We start from the raw sequence: 16,453 nt of genomic DNA on the forward strand, positions 1-16,453 counted from the left end.
TCAAAATTCTTACTATTATAGCTTATTATTCTAAGGTGGAAAGTCCTAGGAATAATACAATCTCTTTTATTTGTGGTAGCTACAGTGAGAGGCAAAACAAGTGTTGGAGATAATGGCATTCCTTCTTAGGACTGCCTGCCTGACACTACACAATACTTTATCTAATTTATGCAGGAAAACAAAACGTACATGGTCCTACTCTGATACACACTAACAGTAAGACAAAATATAAAGAATGGAAGCTGCAAAACAGCACCCAGACTCAAGAAAACCCAATGTAAAGAGAGAAAAAACAAAACAAAAACAAGGATCTCAAAGGTTAGATTAAGCCATTAACTCAAGTGTCTGAATTTCTTCACAGCTGTATCCCCAGTGCCAAAAACAGTGTATGCTGTATAGTGTGTACTCAAATATTTGTTTTCAAATGTATACCAGTTCTAAAGGAACATTAGGGACCCAGAGATGAAGACACTGATTCTTCCTTTAAGGAACTCAGTCTAAGTAGGGAGTGGAGGAGGAAGCCCAGAAAAAAATAAATGTTTACCTCTTGCTAGGGAAACATCAAGGAGAATGACTAACTCTGCCCAGGGGTATCAGGGAGGACTTCAGGGAAGAGGCGATATTGGAGATGGGCCCTAAAGGATGAGTAGAGTTTATCAAGGAAAGAAAAAAGAATACTGCAAGCAGAGGGAATAGTAAAGGTATGAAGTTAAGAAAAACCTCAGCAATGTCTAGGCAACAGTAATAAAAATTTTTAGAGCAGGGTTCTCAAAGTTGATCGGGAATAAAATCACCTGGAAGTCATGGTACATCTTAACATTGTGGAACATAACACTCAATTTAACATATACTTCCATGCATACATGCACCTTCAAATATTAATTTCTGAACAAGTGGTAGCAGACAGCAAAGACTGAAGAAGAGTATATAGGAGGACAAATAAAATGAAGCAAAAAATACGTGTTTTTATTAGCCTAACAGCTAGTTTTACTTCAAAGAATCACTAAGCACCAGGTACAGTGCAAGTAACTCCAGTCACATGGGTGAACAAGACAGATAAGATCACTGTCCTTATGGAGTTTAGTCTGGTGGGGAAGCAAGATTATATCTGTATCGATGAGTGGTCTACAGTAATACAAGTTACTGGGAAGCCTGATAAGGGAGTTTTGGAAGGCTGCTCATAAACATAATGCTTGACATTACAGACTATGACTCTCAGAGGCTAAAGCAGTGGGTAAACCGGGGAAAGGAACGGAGCTGCTCAACACAAGAGGCTGGGAAATAGCTCAATTTCTACACAAAGCCCCCCACCCCCACCCCCGCCAAAAAAAAAAGCAACAGAGAGAGAAGCTCAAATCTCAAGGCTATATTCAAATGACCAGTTTTTGCAAAATAAGGCTGCTATACATTTATTAGGAAACATTCAGGTATGTTTCTTTCGCCTTATCTCTAGGTGGTAGCTTGTTTTAATCAACTGTCAACCAAGCTCAAACTGGATGTAATCTGTGTAGACCACACAATCTAGGAACCACCATCACACCAAAGAACTTTCAGCCCTAATGCTACAAATAAAGTGGAATTTACACAAGTAGGATTTACTCAGTTCAGAGGTATGGAATCTGATAAAAGCCAAGGGACTGTCTGTTCAATAGGATATAAATGAAACAGGAGGGGGGAGAGAGAGAATGAGAGAGAGAGAGAAACAGAGAGAGAATGAAAACTACCCTTCCCACCAGAAGGGTACACACATAGAAGAAAGCAAGAAAAAGCAAAACTGGGTAAAACACTCGAAATAAGAGTAACTAGAATAAAGGGAAATAACTGCAGTGACTAAGAAAGAGGGTTGAAAAAAGCAGGTTAAATTAAAAAAAAAAAAAAGCATTTCACATTCTTGGCTCCTGGCTTAAAAGGATGAGGCTAAGTTGTAAAAACCCTTGAAAAAGGGCAACCCACCCGCCCCCGTGTGCCCCCGAAAGTGCTGGGTCCTGGCTCCGGAACTCCATTCCCAGCAAGCCACAGTGTTGTCAAAGGAGCCTGTCACAAGCTTCTGTTCATCAAACTTCACCGCTGCACAAGTGTGGGTCTGGATGCCATAAACGCACTGCCCTGTGCTCACATCCCACAGCTTTGCAGACAAGTCATCTGACCCTTCAAGAGAAAAACAGGGAGGTTAATAAGAAAACAAACACACTAAAGAAGGAAAATCAATCCCAAAATCATGGTGTTCTTCAAGAACATTAATGGTCCCCTCCTCTAGCACTCTACTTTACCACTGAGGAAATCAAAGCATGGAGAGAGTAACACAACTTGCTTAGAGTCACCAAAACGGAGTCAAAAGCACTAGGACAGAATCCAAGCTTTTTGGGTGAGACACTTTCCCTTAACTTTTCAGCCTACAGAAGGGCATTAGACTAAAAGCATCCCTTGGTGCTTCCACTTGAAAAATTTCATAAATCCTTGGCTATCATAGCTCTCTGATTTGACTTCAAATAAATAGGTATTACACATGACTGCATGTTTACACTTGCATGCTTGTCCATTACCCAACAGTTCTGAATAAGTTAAGGATTGTTAAATAGTAAAGGTGTTTGCTGAAATATATTCCACTCTAAGGCAAGTCAAAGACAAACCTCAGAGCTTGGGCTAACTTCTGCAAAAGCTAACTGCTAATTGCTCCAGTCATCTTGAAATATGTGAAGGAAGAAACCTCAAGAAAAACCTGGGATAAATTATTCCCAGACATTCACAACTCAACAAAGAGTTTGTAAAGCCTCTTAAGATTCTGAAGGGAAAAGTTGGCTTTATTTCTGCCTCTGATGAAAATTCTATACTAATCATGGTGACAATTCAGGACTTTGCTTTAAGTTTAAAATCCTAATGATTAATTCATTCTCACAATGACCCTTTAATAAGCCTCAACAAATAAAAAGACATTTTTGAGAATCCACTAAATACAGTCACTATGATAATGGCACAGTATCCTAGGAAAGCACCAAATGACCAGTTTTTAAAAAGCTGAAATGACTAAATAAAGCCTGCCACAATTCTACCTTTAGTCAAGAACCACTGTTTGAGACAATGGAAAAATAGCCATCACCTATGAAAGAGCTAGAGTATGAATTTTAACCTGGGAAAACTATGACAGCATACTGAAATAAAGACTGTATTTATTGTCACTTTGCTATTTAGACTGTTTCCTTCTGTATAAAAAGAGGGGTAGGACTTGGTTGGTTCTCAATGGCCATGTGATACAACTTTATCAAAACACACAGGCAGGTCCCTATTTTCAGAGAGTTTAACTTGGGAACATCTGAGGCAGGGTCCAATAATCTTAAAAGTTTGCCAGGTGATTCTAACTCATCAGCAATATTTTGAGAGCCAATGGTCTAGAACGGTGCTATCCAACAGAAAATATAATGCAAACTGCAGATATAATTTAAAATGTCCTAATAGTTACATTAAAAAAGAAATGTTGGGCCAGGTGCAGTGGCTCATGCCTGTAATCCCAGCACTTTGGGAGGCCAAGGCAGGCATATTGCCTGAGCTCAGGAGTTCAAGACCATCGCGAAACCCTGTCTTTACTAAAACACAAAAAATCAGCCGGGCATGATGGCGCGCCTATACTCCCAGCTACTCAGGAGGCTGAGGCACGAGAATCGCTTGAGCTCGGGAGGCAGAGGTTGCAATGAGCTGAGATTACACCACTGCATTCCAGCTTGGACTACAGAGTGCCTCCATCTCAAAAAAAAAAAAAAAGAAAAGAAATGTTAGCCAACATGGTGAAACCCTGTCTCCACTAAAAAAAATACAAAAATTAGCCAGGCATGATGGCGTACGCCTGTAGTCCCAGCTACTCAGGAGGCTGAGGCAGGAGAATCACTTGAACCCGGGAGGAGGTTGTAGAGAGCCAAGATCACACCACTGCACTCCAGCCCGGGCAACAGAGCAAGACTCTGTTTCAAAAAAAAAAAAAAGGAAATGTGTTAAAATAATTAAATGTGTTTAACTCAGTATATCAAAAATGTCATTTGAATATGTAATCAATACAAATATTGAGATATTTTATATTCTTTTACATTGTAAGTCTTTGAAACCCAGTATTTCACACCTCCATTTGGACTAGCCACAGCTCAAGTACTCAAAAACCACATGGCGCTAGTGGCTACTGTACCGGAGAGCATAAGCCTAGATAGTCTTTAAGGCCTTCAGTTTAGGCATGTTGTGACTGTATTCCTAAGGAGCTAGAGTAGGAAAGGAAATCATTTTAGGTCCTTTATGAGCTTGGTTTTGGTTACCAGTGTTCAACTGGGGTCTCATTCATTCATTCAACATATATTTATAGAACTTCTGTGTCAGGCACGACTCTTGTTCTCATGGCACTCAGTCTACTTGGGAAGACAAAAGGGCTAAACAAGCAATAATAATTCAGTAGAGTAGCTGGTAGGCACCACAAAAGCCCATAGCAAATACAAGGAGCGGACAAGAAGAGAAAACGTCTCAGATGAGGCTCCACTGAATTTATGACCATGCTCTAACACGTAATTGGACATGCCTTAGGAACTGGCATGATTGGCTCTTCAACTACACTCCTCTTTTGTTTTTAAGCTGGGCTTTGGTATAGGACTCTTTCAAGAAAGAATATCATGGCAAAAAAAAAAAACCACAAAAAACCTTTAAGTTTTAACTAATTTAAATCTAAAGGATGAATAAGTTAGCCAGGCCAAAACAAAACAAAAGGAATAGTATATACCAAAACTTTTTCTGTAAGAGGCCTGATAGTAAGTATTTTAGACTTTGACCTATTGAGTTGCAATTACTCTCTTCTGCTGGATTTGGCCCACAGTCTACAGTTTGCCAATCCCTGGTATATACCTATTAAAGCAACTATTAAATATCTCTATATACAACACAAAAATTATTGAAAAGGAACTGGGGATCAAGTCATAAAGAACTATTTGGAATCATTCAAAAAACTGTCTAGGAGTTATTCAAAATGCTTGTCAAAAGCACTGCCTAAAACATGAACACTGATTATGAAAACAGTCCAGTCTGACTGCGCAACAGTGGCAAGGTTTGGCTGCAGAACTGGGTTAGGAGGTTGTTTAACTATGACCTTATTTGCATATCAGAAAGATCGCTATGGCTATATCATGGAAAAAGGTTTGAAGGGGGGAAAACTAGAGGCAAGAAGGCAGTTAAAAACCAGGGGAGAGGATAAACAAAATGTGATACATACATGGAATATATTTTATTTATTTATATATATATATATATATACACACATACACACACACACACACATACATACATATACACACATACATATATACACACACACACACACATACATACATGGAATGGAGTTATTCAGCCTTAAAAAGGAATAAAATTGGCCGGGTGCTCACACTTGTAATCCCAACACTTTGGGAGGCTGAGGCGGGAGGATCACCTGAGGTCAGGAGTTTGAGACCTGCCTTACCAACATGGAGAAACGCCATCTCTACTAAAAATACAAAAATTAGCCAGGCGTGGGGGTGCATGCCTGTAATCCCAGCTACTTGGGAGGCTGAGGCAGAAGAATTGCTTAAACCCGGGAGGTGGAGGTTGTGGCGAGACAAGATGGCGCCACTGCACTCCAGCCTGGGCAACAAGTGCAAAACTCCATCTCAAAAAAAAAAAAAGGAATAAAATTCTGACACGTTATGATATCATGCTTGATAGCATGATGCTTGAAGACATCATGCCAAGTGAACTAAGCCAGCCACAAAAGAACAAATACTGTATGATTCCACTTATATTAGGTTCCCAGAGTAGTCAAATTCATAGAAAGTAGAATGGTGGGCCAGGCATGCTGGCTCATGCCTGTAATCCCAGAACTTTGGGAGGCCGAGGCTGGTTCACCTCAGGTCAGGAGTTCGAGACCAGCCTGGCCAACACGTTGAAACCCCATCTGTACTAAAAATACAAAAATTAGCCGGACACGGTGGCGCATGCCTGTAATCCCAGCTACTCGGGAGGCTGAGGCAGGATAATCGCTTGAACCTGGGAGGTGAGGTTGCAGTGAGCCAAAATTGAGCCACTGCACTCCAGCCTGGGCACCAAATCGAGACTCTGTCTCAAAAAAAAAAAAAAAAAAGCAAGCAAGCAAGCAGAATGGTTGTTTTGCCACAGGCTGTGGGGGAAGGGGCATGGGCAATGTTTAACTGACAGAGTTTAGTCTGGGCATGGTGGCTCATGCCTGTAATCCCAACACTTCAGGAAGCTGAGGCAGGAAGAGTGCTTAAGCCCAGGAGTTAGAGATCATCCTGGGAAACATGGTGAGACCCCATCTCCATAAAAAATACAAAAATTAGCTGGACGTGGTGGTGCACACACGTAATCCCAGCTACTTGTGAGGCCAAAGTGGGAGAATCGCTTGAGTCCAGGAGGTAGAAGTTACAGTGAGCCAAGATCGTGTCACTGTACTCCAACCACTCCAACCTGGGCTACAGAGTGAGACCTCATCTCAAAAGAAAACCCCCCCAAAAACAAACAAAAAAGTTGGATACAGTTTAACTATATAGTGTATTATATACTGTTTATACAGTTAACACTGTGTAGTGTTTAACTGATACCGTTTTAGTCTGGGAAGATGTAAAGTTCTGGAAATGGATAGTGGTGATGATTGCACAACAACGTAATGTACTTAATGGCACTCAACTGTATGCTTTAAAATGGTTAAAACGGTAAATTTTATGTTATGTATGTTTTCACACAATTTGCAAAAAAAAAAAGGTTATCCAAACTAATTATTTAAACTAGTTGTTATAGGAAAACATTGTGCCAGTTTTACACCCCCAAAAAAATAATAATAATCAGGTAGAGTCAAGTTCCATTTTATAGTGATGCAAGTCTACTCCTGAGAATCCTTTAGGAATCACTGTTCTCTGCTCCGTTCTGGCTTTATGTCAGCCTCCCCTCTGGACTCCCATTTGCTGCACTGGCTAACCCAACATGTTTTCAAAGAGATCACCAGTGATGCAGCATAGAGGTGAAAGAGGGCTAAAGAAATGTGGACTCTTACGTTGAACGAAAGAAAAAAATCCCTCCCCATTCAGTATCTTAAAAATCTTAATAATACTTTAAAAAAAATCAGACTATTGCACAGAACTCTAGATTTCAGGCTTCTCTTGAAGTCAGATCTAACAACTCTGACCCTGAAACCCACCCACATGGCAATAATTTATTACAATGGAGCACCAGCTGCACTCTTTAGAAAGGCAAGTGTTCTTGATTTGCTATAGTCCACAGAGACTTTTACCTCAGTCAGGTCATCTTCCTGGTCCCAGTGTGTATGTTCCACAAGAAAAGAACTGCTCTAATTCATCCATGTATGCCCTCACATTGTTTCTCAAACAGTAGGCATCCCATAAGTAAATATCTACTGAACAGCACAAAGCATAATAGATTCCTTTCTTACCATTTCAGAAATAAACTGCGAAAGAGAAGGATAACTACCTCAATGTCATTAGCCATTAATCTCTTCAATAAAACTGTCTATTGCTTACTCAAGGCACTAATGTGAGAGTCACTGTAAGTTTATTGCCAAATTCAGGGTTTCCCAATTCCACCACAGTGAAAATTCAATCTCTTAAGTAACAAGATGATACAAACACATGTATAATTCTGAAACAAATACTTCTCTCACAGTTCCAGGGATGCTGTTGTTAGAAAAATTAAACTAATACTTTGGATCATTTTCAACCACCGCACAGCATAATTTTAAATATGCAAACCTGATGAATTTAATCAGAATAAAAATCACATTAACATATAGACCCACGGAGAGAATAATCTTAAAATGCAGAATTGTAGGTATTAACTTTCCCGGTAGTTAGAGAATTCAGTGAATATTTCCCATTTACTTCCACTCCAAGTAACTGCAGTTTTTACTACATTTCAAAAATAAGGTTTGATGAGAGAAGAAAAAAACTTTTTAAAGCAAGAGGACCTAGGCATGGTGGCTCACACCCGTAATCCTAGCATTTTGGGAGGCTGAGACGGGTGGAGTGCTTGAGCCCAGGAGTTCGAGACCAGCCTGGGCAACATGGTGAAATCCTGTCTCTACAAAAAAGGAGCCAGGCATAGTGTTGCTCGCTTGTAGTCCCAGCTAAACTCGGGAAGCTGACGTGGGAGGATCACCTGAGCCCAGGAGGTGGAGGCTGCAGAAAGCCAAGATCACACCATTGCACTCCAGGATGGAGCTACCCAGTGAGAGGTTGTCTCCAAAAAAGAAAAAAAAAATGCGGCTGGGTGCAGTGCCTCACACCTGTAATCCCAGCACTTTGGGAGGCCAAGGCAGGCAGATCATCTGAGATCAGGAGTTTGAGACCAGCCTTACCAACATGGCGAAACCCCTCCTCTACTAAAAATACAAAAATTAGCCGGGCTGGTGGCGCGTGCCTGTAATGCCAGCTACTCAGGAAGCTGAGGCGAGAGAATCGCTTGAACCCAGGAGGAGGAGGTTGCAGTGAGCCGAGATTGCGCCACTGCACTCTAGCCCGGGTGACAGAGGAGCTCCTGTTTCAAAAAAAAAATGCTAGAGGTGGTTGTGAAAAAATGGTCAACTGCCAGTAGGAGCTCCAAGCTCCAAGGTGATACTGCATCTTAATCTTTTTTTTTTTTTGAGACAGGGTTTTGCTCTGTTGCCCAGGCTGGAGTGCAGTGGCACAATCTTAGCTCACTGCAGCCTCCACCTCCTGGGCTCAAACAATCCTCTCACCTCAGTCTCCCAAGTAGTTGGGACCACAGGTGTGAACCAGCACACCCAGCTATTTTTTGTATTTTTTTGTAGAGATGGGATTTTGCTATGTTGCCCAGGCTGGTCTCAAACTCCTGGGCTCACATAATCTGCCTGCCTTGGCCTCCCAAAGTGTTGGGACTACAGGCATGAGCCCCCTCACTTGGTCAACTGCATCTTAATCTTTTAAAATCATGAGGCAAAAGAGACATGGAAAAGCCATCAGCACAACAGAGAAAGTACATCAAAGCCTAGAAGAACTGGTGATGCTGTTCTAGTAATCAGGCTTGTAACACAAGGAAAATAAAGTGTGAAATAACTTCAGGATGACAAACCAAACCATGAAATGCTTTAAATCAAATGTTTGTTTTCCAAAACCAGCAGAGTGTCTAGCATTTCAGAGAAAATATCACCACATAATATATACCCTTAATGAATAAAGAAATGCATTGTAAAACAGTCTTGAGAAATGATACATCTCAACATTAAAAATATTTAAATTGAGTCTGGTGAGACTCTTGAGGGAGAAGCAAGTTACTTAAGACTATATTGGTATGGCATCAATTCAATCTATCTGGAAAGGGCACTAAGAAGAGCTATAAAATTGTGCCGGGCACAGTGGCTCACGCCTGTAATCCCAGCACTTTGGAGGGTGGATCACCTGAGGTCAGGAGTTTGAGACCAGCCTGGGCAGCAAGGTGAAACTCCGCCTCTACTAAAGATACAAAAAAAATTAGCCAGGTGTGGTGGCGCACACCTGTAATCCCAGCTACTCAAGAGGCTGAGGCAGGAGACTCGAACCCTGGAGGCAGAGGTTGCAGTGAGCCGAGATTGCACCACTGCACTCCAACCTGGGCGACAGAGTGAGACTCCATCTCAAAAAAAAAAAAAAAAAAAAAAGAGCTATAAAATAATTCATACTTCTGTATCTGGTGATTCTACTTTTAGGCTTCTGTCCCAAATGAATTCAAGGGAAAAAGAGGTAATACAAAGACACTAATAAAAACAGAAACAATCTGAATATACATTGATATGGTTAAGCTTTGTGTACTCACCCAAACCTCATCCTGAACTGTAATCCCCAGGTATTGAGGGACAGATTTGGTGGGAGATGACTGGATCATCGGGGTGGCCCCCCATGCTGTTCTCGTGATAGTGAGTGAGTTCTCTCCAGATCTGATGGTTTTATAAGGGCCTCTTCCCACTTCACTCACTCTCTCTCTCTCCTGCTGCCTTGTGAACAAGGTGCTTGCTTCCCTTCGCCTTCCGCCATGATCATATTGCCTTCTGACATGATTGTAAGTTTCCTGAGGCCTCCCCAGCCATGTGGAACTATGAATTAATTAAATCTCTTTTCTTCATAAATTACCCTGTCTTAGGCAGTTTTTTTTTAGCAGTCTGAGAATGGACTCATACAGGCATTAATATGGAAATGGCTAAATAATGACTATTGATATATTTACACAAAGGAACAGTTTATACTGTAATACACAAATGTTTATTGGAAGTTATCTTGGAAGAAAAAGAACACCAAGCATTTCTATATATTATATACAATGTAAGGAAACAGGCATTGGGATTATTAGCAAGAACTGCCTGGAGTCATTCTAAATGCTGCCTAAGAATTACTTACATTGCCTCTCAAAATGTATTATCTAACACATGGGAATTAGTTATAATCACATACAGAAACACACGCCCATTATAAATGGAAAATAATATATAATTTTAGATTTTTAATAATTATATTGTTTCATAAAATTACTTAATTGCCTAGTTTAAAAATATCCAGCTCTCTCTGTTCCCAGGCCCAAACTCCAACTTCTACTTCTTCTACTTAGAATCACAGGATTTCAGAGCAAGGAAGAAATATCTCTTTCATATATGCATATATATTTATTTTGAGATGGGAGTCTCACTCTGTCACCCAAGTTGGAGTGCAGTGGCACGATCTCAGCTCACTGGAACCTCCGCCTCCAGGGTTCAAGCGATTCTCCTGTTTCAGCCTCCCGAGTAGCTGGGATTACCAGCTCATACCGCCACACCCGGCTACTTTTTCATATTTTAGTAGAGACAGGATTTCACCATGTTGACCAGTCTGGTCTCGAACTCCTGAGCTCAGGCAATCCACCCGCCTCGGCTTCCCAAAGTGCTAGAATTACAGGCATGAGCCACTGCGCCCGACCTCCTTTCCCGTATTTTAAAGATACAGAGGTTAAGTAATTTGACCATAATGATCTAACTACCTGCTAGGATTAGATACCAATTTTTCCACTGTTTTTTCCTCAAATATCAGTGCCAACAGAAAAAGAAACAGAATTTCGTAACATAGAGGACTACACATGGAGGAAACACAAAGAAAAAGTAATCTATAGCTTTGTAATTCACATAATGTTTAAAAGACAGTCTGAAGCGTTTTTCTCATAAAATTTTATAAAAATGATTGTGTTCTCTAGAGAGAAGGAAGAGGATAAGGGAGGAAAATCCACTCAGGAATAGAGAAAAAAACGTCACTCTACATATCTCATATAATCAACACTTGTCATTCTCAAAGCTGAAGATTGGTTCAAGATTACACCCTATGAAATACCAAACAAAACCCAAAAAACAGTTTCAACATCTCTTACCTGTACAGAGAAGTCCATCTTTGTAGTAAAGTGCATACACTCTGGCACTGTGTCCAATTAATGATGAGGTTTCAAAGGCTTCATGGTCCTCCAGTTGCTTCATTCTCAAAATAGCCTTCAAATAAACCTTCTTCCAGTGCAAAGCGTCCTGAACAGAATCATCTATCTGCCAGCCCAAATTTTTACATGCAGTCTGCCACACCTCTGTACAGGCACTTATCACCTTATTCCACTGTTTAGAGACGAGGCAGCATGTGAGTAAAGTCTGAGGATCGAGCCATTTTAACAAATAAAAACTGAGCTCCAGGGGAAGGAGTTTGAGGAAGTCCCGCTTGAGGAGAGTCTCTAGGTTATTGGAGAGATGCCTGAGCTGGACTGCCCCACTCAGACTAATCAGGTGATCCAGAGTTTCATTTTTCTGCAAGTCCGTCAGAGAAAGAAATGTAACAGAAATGTTATCAAGCCATGTCTCAAAGTCCTTTCTCTCCATAAGGTTATGGAAAAATTTACCTGTGGCACATCAAAATATTGTATTAGTTCTGCTCAAAAAGACTGTTCAAGCAAGACTGCTAACAAATGAAGTATTAAAAATTAGTGTAAAAAATCTGCCATTACAACTTTATGCATAGTTACAGCTTTACAGTTAATACACCATATTTATCTGAACACTTTCCATGCACACAAAAGAAAACACATTTGAGAAAACATACTTTAACAAATCATGAATCCAAAACATGTCAGTGAAACAGACTGGTGTGTGTGACTTATTCCTTTTGAAGTCTAGCACGTGCTACATGCATCTTCATAGTAATAGATTTACCAACAATTCATTATAAAACAGTATATTTTATAATACACCCTTCCCCCATCAAAACCATTATAAAACAATTTCCTTAATGAATTCCTTAATACATTCTATTTGGGTACTAAAATCACAAAAGCAAGCACCAGGATGTGACAATCAGAAACAAGTCTCCTGAGCAGTAACCTGAGACACTGATTATCATGGCAGGCACAACCTGTCACCAAAATCATAAAACTGACTACTTGGTTTTGCAACAGATGTTCAGATGAAAAGGTTTAGGAAGAAAAGCAAGCAGGTGTGGTAAGTTATCTGCCTCAGGAATTCTGGTTCTTCCAACTTCTTTATGGCACTGCCTGTTTAGAATATGAATTACAAAACAACTTATGTGGCTTTAGTCTGTTTTTATAAGCCTCATATGAGCTTGTGACAACTCTTAACCACGTGCCCCCGAGAGCCATGAGGGTCCTGGAGGCCTGCACAAATAAAGCAAATTAATAATCCTGATGTTTATAAAACACCAGAAAATAGACATTATCATCTTCACTTTGCAAATGAGGAAACTACAGGTTAGAGAAGGTATGTGATTTGCCTATATTCACAGGGCTATTAAATAGCCACAGAACAGACTGGACGCCAGTGCTCTCAAGATCAGGGTACCAAGCTCTCTCTCTAAAATAAGTGACAACAAGGAGAACCACGACCAAGTGGTAAGATCTGGAGGTAGTGTGTCTACCCATTACACCATTTTCTCCTTTAGGAGAATGACAAATTGCTCCTGAGCTAACTGTAACAAATAATTTTTTTAAAGTATCCTGTATTAGTGTCAACAGGTGTTAATTCACTCTTAATGACGATTAGACTAATGAAAGATTACAAAAAATATAACCAGTAAAAACTATCTTTCTCAAGACTATGTGTTGACAGATGTTAATGCTGGGTGATGTGTACACAGGGATTTATCATTCTCTTTATTTCCATATATTTAAATATTTTCATGATTTAATAAAAACTTTCCTTCTGAATACTGTTTCTCACAAGACTGTCATATTAACTTTAAAAACATATGTCCAAATTAATGTGAAAAAGGAAAGTTAATTTCTTTCCAGACATATCACCTAGATCAGGTCTACACAAAAAGCAAGATCTCATCTTCCAACTTTGTTAATGTAAGGTGAGTAAAATCATAAGTGTCCAATATCAAATTTGGCAATAACATTCTTAGACAAATAAGCAGTCTGATTTATTAGTAGAAGCAACCAAACCTTGCAATCACATCATCTGCTAACAGTTTTGATTTCTGGAACTGTGACTAGACTTCAAGATAATACTTTTGAAGCCAAAGTTTGGGCTAGAGAAGATTTATTAATCTGTATTAAAAATTTACTTAGCTGACAAAAGATAATCAGATGGCTAAAAGTTCTATCGACTTATCATGCAATAACAAGCCCCCTCCTTCCTCTAAATCCTAACAACCCTCTTATCTATATAACATTTCTTCAAAATCTCTACTTTTAAAAAATAGTAATTTGCAACAAGACAAAGCAATTATCTTCTGTGGGCATCTGCATATTGTCACAACAGCTAGTTAATTAATACTGGTCAATTAAAAACACACACCATGCTGGGTGCGGTGGCTCACGCCTGTAATCCCAGCACTCTGGGAGGCCGAGGCGGGCTCGGCCGGATCACGAGGTCAGGAGATCGAGATCATCCTGGCTAACACAGTGAAACCCCGTCTCTACTAAAAATACAAAAAATTCCCCAGGCGTGGTGGCAGGTGCCTGTAGTCCCAACTAGTCGGGAGGCTGAGGCAGGAGAATGGCGTGAACCCAGGAGGCGGAGCTTGCGGTGGGCCGAGATCACGCCACTGCACTCCAGCAGGGGTGACAGAGCAAGACTCCGTCTCAAAAAACAAACAAACAAACAAAAAAACCACACACCTGCTCCGGAAACATTTTTAACAGTGAAAAGTGTGGTGTGGGAAGCTTCCTCCATCACATCTACACATACATATATACACACATACACACACACGCTGACCCACATCTATTGTAGAAATGCTTCTATTTAAGTGAGCTGAATTGTTATTCAAATGGCTACAAGGCAAATTTAGAATACTCATTAAAATATTATCAGGTTCCCATCATTCACAAATATCTAAGAGACATATTATAACATGCCAAACTCACATGTATATCTATGTAACAAACCTGCACGTTGTGCACATGTACCCTAGAGCTTAAATTTCAAAAAAAATGCCAAATTAATGTGCCCATGACACCGCTAAAGATTATGGAAAAAGCTTTTTCAGAGAGCACCTCTAAAAAAATTCAGCCATGTCTGAGATTTATATATTCTCCTAACTCTTAATAAAAAAAATTTTCCCAACTCTTAGACTGCCTTTTAAACCACTCAATCCCTTGTAGGACTGAGCAGTTCACCTCTGATTATTCTGAAAAAGGCATTTTTTTCCCTAAAAAAGCAAGTCTCACTAACTGCAGAATGCACTATTTAAAAAACACCAATTTTTACTTTTCTAAACAGATCAACTAACTTTGGAGGGGGCTTTCTAAGGTAAAAGGTCTAAACTGGACTCTTTTAGGCAGCCTCTAGAAATACCATACACTGGTTGCACAAACCTCAGGAAATGGGATTACAATTCAACATGAGGAGCTTTTAAATCTCAGTGCTTTCCAACAATGGAATAGCTACCTCCAGAGTAGTGAGTTTCCCATTACCACGAATAGTCAAGGACAGTTGGACACAGAGGTACATTGTGATAAATGAAAATACTTTGGAGGTCGGTCAGATGTTTTGCTGATTCAGCCACTTCCTATGTGATTATGGGCATGTCCAACTAACTTTTAAGTTTCAGTTTTATCATCTGTAAAATGGAAGCCATCATCCAACTTGAAGGGTGAAACTCAGAAATATAGCAGGGACATGCTTAGCACAGTGTACAGTCTAGCGGGTAAAAACTCAAATGGTACTTTTTGTTAGTTTTACTACTATGAATACCTGGCAGGACAGATTTCTGTGACACTAAGGCTGGAATGGACATGACCACTAACATCTCTTTTGATTCTATCATTTTATCACTAAGTTTCTCTTCAAAATACCTGGAAGAAAAACTCAAGGGCTCAAACTTACTAGGGGTTTAATTTTATAAAGAAGAACACCTGTTTATTGGAGGCTCTAGTTTCCCAGTAGGTGCCTTATTCTATCCACATTCCCTGCTGTTTGGCCCTCTTACCCTACGTCCCTACCTCAGAGTTAACATTCAACTTGCCCTCTTGCCTTCAGTATCAATAATCACAAAGTGGGTCATGTAACAAAAAGACTCCTTTTTGTTACATGGAAATGAGAGCCTGGGTTTGGTCTCAGGTTCTGCCATTAACTCCCTATGTTACCTAGGCAACTCACATATTTATATTGGTTTTAAAGAAAAAGTACCACTGGTAAACATTATCGCATTTCATCTTCATAACCTCATGGAAGGTATCAATAATGCCGCCCTTAACTAACATAATGAGGAAATTTACGGCTCAAGAAGTGGAGTGCTTTCCCAGAATGGCACAGGAAGTAGCAGGCTCAATATTTTGCCCCGTACCCACTCTCCCAAAACCTATACTCTGAAGTATTAGAGACACGACCTTCTGGAAAACAGTGTAAATGTGTTTTCCCCTCCTCTATCAGAACCTGGCCTAGTCAAGAGTGAAAGCAACATAATTGTCAGTGGTAGAGGGAAGGAGCCTTCATTTCCCCCTTTTCTTATCAAACAAAGAGCATAGAGGCGCTGAAAATGTATACACACCTATAAACTTACATATGCATAAAATGTATTCTGAATATTCAAGAAACTGATAACCCTGGTTGCCTCCAGAGAGAACCGGAGAGCTGCAGAATACGAATGAGGGGTCCCTTTTTATTGTATACCTTTTAAAACTGAAAACCACGTAAGTATAATACACTATCAAAAAATAGTCTTTAGTTTTAAGGTGATTTTTTTAAAGCTTTGAAAGAATACAAATAATGTTTATAAAATATGTGTTTTGCAACTCCACTTGTTGCTGGGTGACCTTGGGCAAATCACTTCACCTGTCTCACGCCCTGCTTCCTCACTTGTAAAATACAGCCACGAAGAGCATTACCTACAAGGGTTTTTATGAGGGTTAAACAAGACAGTGCACGTAAAGCGTTTAGCACAGTACCCGGCACGCTGTAAGCCTACAGTAAATGTCA

At 40.0% G+C, this 16,453-nt stretch overlaps 1 protein-coding gene across 6 annotated transcripts in view; it reads right to left on the reverse strand.

The window, feature by feature from the left end:
• FBXW2 (F-box and WD repeat domain containing 2) overlaps positions 1-16,453 on the reverse strand; it is a 34,327-nt gene that overhangs the window by 17,205 nt on the left and 669 nt on the right. For 3 of the 6 annotated variants that reach the window (XM_054502823.2, XM_063649875.1, XM_063649876.1), the window contains 2 exons: positions 11,407-11,824; positions 1,954-2,148 (listed from right to left, as the gene is read on the reverse strand). In XM_054502823.2, coding sequence (XP_054358798.1) covers positions 1,954-2,148; positions 11,407-11,509 — 298 coding nt within the window. In that variant the 5' untranslated portion in view covers positions 11,510-11,824. Of the gene's footprint in view, positions 1-1,953; positions 2,149-11,406; positions 11,917-16,453 lie in introns of all 6 variants that reach the window. The other 3 variants (XM_054502822.2, XM_063649874.1, XM_054502821.2) reach the window with 1 other exon arrangement.

The sequence above is a fragment of the Pongo pygmaeus genome, chromosome 13 (genome assembly GCF_028885625.2).
Source record: "Pongo pygmaeus isolate AG05252 chromosome 13, NHGRI_mPonPyg2-v2.0_pri, whole genome shotgun sequence".
In the NCBI taxonomy this organism is placed as follows: Eukaryota; Metazoa; Chordata; class Mammalia; order Primates; family Hominidae; genus Pongo; species Pongo pygmaeus.